General features: G+C 35.5%; 1 protein-coding gene across 9 annotated transcripts; it reads left to right on the top strand.

Annotated features, from left to right (window-relative positions):
* The first annotated feature begins 4,101 nt into the window (after positions 1–4,101).
* On the top strand, positions 4,102–8,327 carry LOC113300139. 9 transcript variants are annotated; one of them, XM_026549334.1, is made up of 14 exons: positions 4,102–4,428; positions 4,512–4,628; positions 5,029–5,127; positions 5,214–5,338; positions 5,492–5,647; positions 5,756–5,915; positions 6,019–6,122; positions 6,372–6,661; positions 7,022–7,049; positions 7,171–7,197; positions 7,345–7,401; positions 7,475–7,524; positions 7,772–7,799; positions 8,027–8,327. In XM_026549334.1, exons 1-10 carry the CDS (start codon positions 4,165–4,167, stop codon positions 7,193–7,195), a joined length of 1,368 nt encoding a protein of 455 aa, XP_026405119.1. In that variant the 5' UTR covers positions 4,102–4,164; the 3' UTR covers positions 7,196–7,197; positions 7,345–7,401; positions 7,475–7,524; positions 7,772–7,799; positions 8,027–8,327. The 9 variants fall into 9 exon arrangements, with proteins under 9 accessions (XP_026405119.1, XP_026405124.1, XP_026405121.1 ...); XM_026549339.1 differs by having other exon boundaries at positions 7,143–7,197; XM_026549336.1 differs by having other exon boundaries at positions 7,136–7,197.
* The last annotated feature ends 510 nt before the right edge of the window (positions 8,328–8,837 follow it).

Below are 8,837 nucleotides of genomic sequence, written 5' to 3'. Positions count from 1 at the left end.
GCAAAATGAAAGCAAATACAGAAACGAGGAAAAAAAACTACCTTTATCAAACTTTTTGCCATCATCTCCATATTGTTTACAGCGAAGATATCCTCAAACAGTAGTTCAACCATTTTTCTTGGAAGGTAGATTAACAATCAACAATCACCCCACCTACACAACTAATACTGAATAAGGGTGGGTCTTATTAAAGAGCAATATAAAAAGCAAAATTAAAATGTACAATGATCAGGAAAAATAATAATTTTTTTCTTTTCTTGAAGACAAATTTTATTTGATCACACATTATCAAATTCTAAAAAGAAATTAGACGGGAGCCGAGCAACAAGTTGTGGTCCAATCCCTCTTTGAATGACAACCCCTAATCTACGGAAAAGGAAATCTCCCATTTTGATATTCGCATCATGACTAGCCATGTAATTTTGTAGCATTTTCAGAAAGTTTATAGTATCACCGCCAACTTCCCCCAAAGTAGTGAAAGCAAGGACACCAAAACCAAACCCTTGCCGTACATTTTTCCAGATATTTGTTGCACTTCCGAGTTACAACATTACTAATTGCTTGGCCGGGCACAAAAGTACGTACACCACCTCCAGTAAAAGGGGAGAAACCTGTTACATCCAAGCATACATCACGACCATTATCCCAATTATAGACTAAAATATCAGCGGGTCTCAAAGCCAGACCATTATTAGAAAGAAAACCCAAGTCAACCTATTTCCTAGCTGGCACACCTGCACGATAGCACATGTATGCAAAGGTGTCACGTACTAGATCATGCCTGAACTTAAGACCAACTTTGTGGGAACAATGCAGCACACGGTCACCAAAGATATCCATTTCCCTGTCACAACTAGAGCATACCCCCCTTCTTCAAAAAGCAGAATCCCGAGCCTATACCGAAGTATGGCACAAAACTGCATAGGACCGATTTTCTGATTAAGCCCTTCAATGGGGATATCCAACAAATAATCTTGCACATGTTTGGTTTTGTTGCACTGCCAAAACGCAATATCACGCTCAGACATGACAAACCGAGAAGGTAATTCTTTCTTTACTGCATCAAAGTATTTAACCGCCAAAGAGCTCATGGAGTGTGGGCGATCTCATCAATGCAAAGTGCAGAAATAGTAGTACCACATACCTGGTTATAGGTGTTCAATGCAAGTTCGAAACTTGGGCTTAGATCAACCAATCCGGAGTCACGCAAGATCACGTTCTGCTGGGCATGTGTTTGCACGATAGACGCCAAATAATAATATTTAAGAACGATTTTTTAGGGACCATGGTTTTTTTTGGGGACCATGGTCTTATTAGGCCAACCTCCCTATACTTATAAGGGGTGTCCCAAAGTTAGATAAATACCCATTTACCCTTTACTTTAGTTTAAATTAAAACTAACTTAATAACTATATAAATCTAATCATATACATCTAATCTAAATGAATTTATTAACCAAAATCAAAATAAAATCAAAATCAAAAGAACAATCGAAAATTTTTAGTTTTGAAAAAAAGTTTATTCTCTTCTTCTTCTCTCTTTCCTTGACGTTCCTCGTTCGATTGAAAAACCCATCAATCTTTTTAATTCGTTTTTTAATAGGAAAATTGAGTAGAAATCATCAAAATATGGTTTAAATGGATGTTAAAGCGGCATGTTCGGTTAGGAATAATTTTAAAAAAAGCTAGTTTTGTAACCGAATATTCTGAAACCAAGAACACGAAGAACACTTCGGTTATCACGAATTTAATTTTTCATAACCGAACTCCGAGTTCGGTTGGTTCGCAAAAAATTCTAAAACTAGTTAGTAACCGAACTCTACCCATAATACAAAAAAAAAAAAAAAATGTAACCGAACTGTGTTATTTTTCCTACTATGTTGAGTTATGATATAACCGAACTTTACCTACCTTGTTCGGTTGGTTCGCAAAAATTTCTAAAACTATCTAGTAACCGAACTCTACTTATATTCCAAAAAGAAATTGTTTTTCCAATGTAACCGAACTGTGTTATTTTTCCTACTATGTTGAGTTTCAATTTAACCGAACTTGTTCCACTATGTTCGGTTTGTTCGCAAAAAATCTTGACAAACCGAACTCTTCACTAATTGCATACATGTGGAGTTCGGTTAGATATGTTGTTGGGTTAAAGTTTGCGAACCAACCGAACATTACTCTGTAAGTCCTATAAACAAAGTTCGGTAACCTGCGTGTATGGAAAAGGTAACCGAACAACTAAAAACCTCCATTAAAGAACGAGTTCGGTAACCTCGTATATGGAAAAGGTAACCGAACTACACTTTCAGATGAGTTCGGTAACCTGTTCTTCACATAAGGTAACCGAACAAACCCAAATCTACCCTAAAAATTTACAGTTTTTTGAAAATTTGGAGCAATTCAACCAACATTATCTAATTTTGAAACATACCTGGGTGCCCAAATACTCTTCCTTCGGTTGTGGTTGGTAAAATCCTTTGTTTTTCATGTTTTCCTTCTTCATCTTCTCCAACTTTACTCTCTCAATAATTCTGCTTCTTTTAAAAAAAAGAGCCATCTGATTTTTTAATCTCATTAATTATCTTTAACCTAATCTTTTTACTAATCACTATGCTAACTATTATTAACACTAACTAACACTAACTAATCATTACCAAAAATTAATCAAAGGGGTAATTTAGGTATTAATATAAATATCTAGATAAGGGGTGACCTAGATTTACTTCTAATGTCTTTACCCAAAATAAAACCATGATCCCCCAAAATAACCATGGTCCCCAAAAAACCGTTCATATTTAATTGTATCTTCCATCGTATACACACTCAAACCACCATGTTTGACGGGAGAGTGGATAAGCTTTATTGGAGCAAACCGTAACGGGGCCCATCACCTGCAGTGAGATGCCTAAAAAACTTATTTAGATGACTATCAAACAATAATTGTGCATCACTCAAGTATTCAGGCTTGGTAGTTCTTATTGAGAAATACAACCAAGACACTCCAATATAATAGAAATAAACTTAGCGTTTTTTATGAATGAAAACATACGATACAACAAGACAGTAAAAGAAATTTAAAGAGAGATGTTACCCGCAAAGAAAGTGAGAAACTGGCAGAAATTTTCTGCTTTCAACTTGTAAATGACTAACATCTTGTTTGTTTGCAGCTGACTCGGCGTCTGGATCTGAGTCAACCTCTGACTCGGGCCGAGTCAGCAGTCAGACCATTTGTTTTGCATTTTGAGTCAGATCTGACTCGACCTATGACTCAGACATAACCCCTGACTCGGACCCATTTGAGTCAGGTAACAAAATACCCCTGACTCACGGGACCAAACCACTGACTCACGTTTTTTGAGTCAGATGAGTCAGATTTGACTCAAAACAAACATATTGAGTCAGATCCAGATGAGTCAGGTGATTTCACTCAAATCCAGATGACTCAGATCCAGACGACTCAGATGAACCAGAAGTAAACAAACATAGTGTTACACTAAGATTACCCCTAAGTAATAATACTCTCATTTTAGTCCCCTTTAAAATGATTTAAAAATCCTTACAACAATAACCCTTTTAAATTCTTATGCTTCAGAATCTCAGATAACAACAGTACCAAAATCAATCGGAAGTGCTACACTCCCCCGTTGATTTCCCCCATAGGTTTTCTCCATTAGGTGTCAAATTTTCACCCTTGATCCCCTGGATTGGAATTAGCAGGGGTCCTTTTGTGTATCAAAACTAGTCATAAAAATCCAAGGTGACCAAACTTGTGGTACAAAAACCCCATTCAAATGTTGGGATCCATTAAAACTCCATCGTAAACAAAATTGATACAAAAACCTCCAATTTTTAAAAATTGATACAAAAACTCAAATTTAAATGTTGGTTTCATCAATTTGATGAAACCAAAATAAAATTTGATGAAACCAACATTTAAATTTGAGGTTTTTGTGTTACTTTTGTTTTGACGGGGGTTTTTGTGTTACTTTTATTTTGATGGGTTTTTTGTGGAAGGATGGTGACACTTTTGGGGTTATAACTCGTGAATCGTTTGTGTATTATTAACTCATGACACCTCATGACACCTCATGTTGGAAGATTTTGGTGGACATGAGTGGGGGATAACTATCATTTTCCAAAATCAAGTGAGAAAGTTTTAGAGAAGGAGATGGAAGGAAATCCGTTGTCAGTAGAAAATCAGAGTTCAGAAATGCAAGAGATTAAGTATGAATGGGCTGTTGAGTTTTGTCGGTTCTTCAATTACCCAAAATCTTTATCATCAACTTCAACTTCAACAAATCTAAAACCTAAACGTAGAAAAATTGGTCGTGGAACTTGGATCTCTTCATCTTCACTTGTTTCTTTAAAACTCACATCCGATCCTTCAAATCCTGGACAAATCCTCGCCGTTTGTCTTAAAGATTATGTTCTTGTAAGTCTCAAACAATCTCCTGTATATTTTTATTTTTTTTTCTGCTCAAATTCTGGCTCACCGGTGTGGTTTGATTGATACAGGAACAACACTATGTGTGCAATTTGAATCTTGTATGGCTACAGGTGTCAGAAAGCGCTCAATGCCTTCCCATGGGAAGTAGAGTTATTTTTGCAAATTACACAGACAGACATAATCAGGCAAGCATCTATAATCCTTTTGCGACATAAATTTGACATGTTTTTAATATTCTTTGCTGGATACTTGTTTTCGGTGGTACGTAATTGTGTTCATGTTACTCTAATGTTGAGGATCCATCACATATTCAGTTGATTCTGAATTTGGGTTGCATAAGTGGGGCAACAGACGGGCCCAATTTGGGGTTTCCAACTTTGTATTGTATTGGAAAATGTGTTGGCTTAATGTTTCATTTCAAAACTTTGAAAGTGCTGATTGTGGAGAACCCAAAAATCATGACATTTTGATGTTTCGACTGTTGGTGTATTTCTGCTTCTATGTTTTTATGTTAATTTATCATTTTATTTTATTTGTTATGTTTCGTACATTTCATTTCAAATGCTATTATTTGGGGTTTTGCAGATTCAGAAGTTTGCCATGCGATTTGTGGCAGTAAGTGATGCTCAAGCATTCATGGATTTCATAAAAGTGCAATCATCACCACTTGCAATTATAGAACAGGTTTGGATGTGAATATTTGTCTAGGCTCGTAGTTGTACCATCATCACTTGTATATTTACAGTCTTTCTGGATTTTCTTCTAATCAGTATGTTCAGTTCTCTTGTCAGAAGAGTTTTACCGACGAGATGGAGATTGGAAATTTGGAAACTGGTTTACAGACAGAAATCTCATATCCATTAGAGTTTGGCTCTTCAAATGAACATTCTTATTGGTAAAAAGAAGCTGAAGAGCCTTTAAATGATCTTCACCTTCTAAGAACTGTCAGTTGTAAAAACGTCTCAGCATAGGCTTAAAATAATATTTAAATCTCATCTTTGTTGGAGTTGCACTGAAACTTGTTTTTTTATTCCGTGTTGGTTAACAGCCCCGGATCACTTCAGAGTTCTGTTGGAGTAGGAACAGAAACAGTAACAACCTGCAATGCATTAGCCTATCTCCAGGATGTAAAGGACATGTTTCAGGATAGGAATGATAAATACGACGAGTTCCTTGAAGTCTTGCAAGATTTCAAGGCTCAAAGGTTTGTTCATTTGTGAACTTGTTTGAATATCTTAATGACGCTTTTTGTGGGTGTCCTAGGGACACATTTATAGCAACATTTTCATTCCTGTTTCTTTATTGATTCCAGGATTGACACAACAGGAGTTTTAGCTTTGGTGAAGGATTTGTTCAAAGGGCATAGAAACCTAAGTTTGGGCTTCAATACCTTCTTACTTAAAATTGATGAGATAACCCTCCCACTCGACACAGACGAGTCTCTTCCAAAGAAGTGTGTAGAACAGGTTCCGGTTCGAATATTCTTTTAGGCTTGTAGCTGCACAAAATCGTCACTTGTATTTCTACAATATTTCGTCTTTTAATTCTAATGAACCTGTTCTGTTCACATATCAGGAGAGGTTGATGGATAGGATGGAGATTGGCAATTCAGAGTCAGAATTACAGACAGAACTCTCATCTTTGTTTCAGTTAGTCTCTTCAAATGGACCTTGTTACAGGTAATAATAAACTCCGGAACCGTATACTGGTCTTTATATTCTCAAGATGTAACAATTCTTAAGATGTTTCAAAAATCAATTTGGAAAGGGTGTAAAACTAAGAAGAAGGGGGATGATTATAAAGAAGTAGCTGCTGCTAAAGTTGAAAATATCAATTTTACCGTCTTTGTTTCTTAGCTTGTGCTCGAATAGTAATGGTAATTTGGTAAATAATCTTATCACGGTTGAACTATTGTATTCTCTCTATAGAATGGATGAAGTGAGCCTTCTGAATACACGTCCTGCCGAGGCTTCTAAAAAGCCACTATATGCAACTTGTTCGCCGAAGCTGGCACCAGTTGCTGCAGACACTTCTGAGCTGCCACCAGATTCCACTTATTTACTGGAGATGCCACAAGTTGCAACTGCTATAAGTAACAACTTTGAGCAAACCAAATGCTCCCAAGAACAATCACTTAGTCAAGACTTTCACTACTGTAGATCCTTTCCCATCAGCTTCACCGCACAATTGACCACTTGTACTGCTGAGGCCAAACAAGGTGGGTTATAAATTAAATTCTACATGCATCACTTCTACTCTATCTCATATCCTGATTGAGATCCCATTTGTAGTACAACAACTATCTGCTCCCGAGGAAATTGATATCAAGTCTCAAGTCACAGTATTGTTCATTACTGTTTCAGGTTTTTAAGTACTAAGAACTTATTGGTAACTTGGCAGTGAATGAAATCTTATTGCAATGAATGGCTCTTTTTAACTAATGTTGACCTTTTCTTTTTTGCCACAAAAGTACTGCATAGCAATACCAATGGAACTCATAGTCCAGTTGTTTCAGTTTGATTATAACTGTTGCCTAACATCTTTCCTGTTCCTTCTTCTGTTGGTAATGTTGTTGCAGAAATACCTGTTAGATTCTTCCTTCCATGGTAAGTTATCTTCGTGTAGCTTTTCTTTTATATCAGTTCAGGCTGACCAGTTTCGTGGAATACAAGTTTATATGAATTTCTTATAGTTACCAGAATTGGTGATTGACTTCATCTTTCCTAGGATGACTGCGAATCATTATCGATAAAGGTGCTAAAACATTTGCTATGTATCCTCGCCACGTTTTTCTTCAGACTGAACTATTTCATGTGCATTACCTAGTGTCTTTGTTGTTTCATGTTTTTTTTCGTCTGAAATGATGCTGGGCTAGTTATATTTTCTTCTTTTTTCTTCCAGAGATGTTGATAAAAGTAAAGGAAGTTGTCAACAAAATAGGAGGTGATTCTGAACAAGGTAGAGATTTGCAATTTAGATGCATCCCTCCTAATATTTCTTATGCACTGATTGAGGTCACGTGTTTTTGTAGAGAAGCAACTATCAGTTCCTGAGGAACTTGATATCAAGTCTCAAATCATGGTATTATTTTGAACTTTTTTATATCGAAGTACTTTTAACCTTTCTAAGATTATATTTTTTCATAACATGGAAGTGTCTGAAGATGTATAACTTGTCAATCAATATTAAACTTTATCTTCACACCTCATAACTCCTACACAGCAATACCAATGCAACCAAGTCCAATGAGAATTAACACTGATTATAATATAACTGTTGCCTAACATCTTTCGTCTTCCTTTTCTTTGTGTTGGTAATTTTGTTGCAGAAATATATGTCCGATGCTTCTTTCCATGGTATGCAATTTCTGCAGCTTTTCTTTTATCAGTTACTTGGATTTCCATTCTATAATGATTTCCTAATCACCAGAATCGTGATGACTTCAGCTTCCCTAGGATGACTGTTAACCAGTCAACTATAAAAGCTCTAACACTTCGCTTCATATCACCATACCTTTGTGGTTTCATATTTCTTTGGTATGAAATAATACTGGGTTGATTATTATTTTTATCTTCCTTGCCAGAGATGTTGACAAAAGTAGAGGAAGTTATCGGGGAAGTTGGGGATGTTTTAGCGTTGTAACCACTAAGCAGCCCCGGTTTAACAGATAATATAGTTTATCCTTGGCTCGCTGGCAGAGATGAGCATGTAAATGTTTATACAAATTCAGTTTTTATTGTCCATTCGGTTATAATGCTCACTCCACTCCTAAATAGATGACCTAGTTCAAGTTTACACCATTCTTAAAGCAACGAGGAGAGGAGAATTTTTAAATATTTTTTATAATTATGCCCTTATAGATAATTACTTGTCTAGTTTAGAAATGATTTCTCTCTCAAACTATACAATGGATATACGTAAAGTTTATATCATTGAAAAACATTTTAAAACACATGCGTAACGCTATCAAATTATACATGTTTTTTATATTAACAATAATCAATTAAAAAATAATTTTGAAAATTTAAAACTAAATAGGTTATACATGTTCAATACTAAATAATTTTGAAAATTTAAAATTTAAAATTATACATGTTCAATACAAGAGATTATACTAAATTGCTTAGTATATGTCATCAATTTAGGGACAATTTAAAACTAAATAGGTCATCTGTTTAGGAAGAGCGGGAGTATATCCGGTAGATTAAGAAAATTTATTAAAGCCAACACTCTCGTGCAAATATCATAGCAATACCCCAAAATAGCTCTAGTAGTACAATAAAAAAAGAATAACAAGATCGGCGTGTTATAAACCATTATTTATTTATTAAGATGCCCCCGTGTCTAATATTAGGGTTTCTTCTATCTATATAAATTGAGGCATAATCTCTTGT

This window comes from Papaver somniferum, chromosome 7 (genome assembly GCF_003573695.1).
Source record: "Papaver somniferum cultivar HN1 chromosome 7, ASM357369v1, whole genome shotgun sequence".
Taxonomy (NCBI): domain Eukaryota; kingdom Viridiplantae; phylum Streptophyta; class Magnoliopsida; order Ranunculales; family Papaveraceae; genus Papaver; species Papaver somniferum.
Note: the sequence above shows the minus strand (reverse complement) of the source record. Positions and strands in the feature narration are given on the sequence as shown.

Excerpts from the sequence above, each read along its gene's own strand:
- LOC113300139 (XM_026549331.1), top strand. The coding sequence starts at position 4,165 with ATGGAAGGAAATCCGTTGTCAGTAGAAAATCAGAGTTCAGAAATGCAA. Across the intron at positions 4,629-5,028 it reads ACACAGACAGACATAATCAG|ATTCAGAAGTTTGCCATGCG; the intron begins GCAAGCATCTAT and ends GGGGTTTTGCAG. Across the intron at positions 5,128-5,213 it reads CACTTGCAATTATAGAACAG|TATGTTCAGTTCTCTTGTCA; the intron begins GTTTGGATGTGA and ends TCTTCTAATCAG.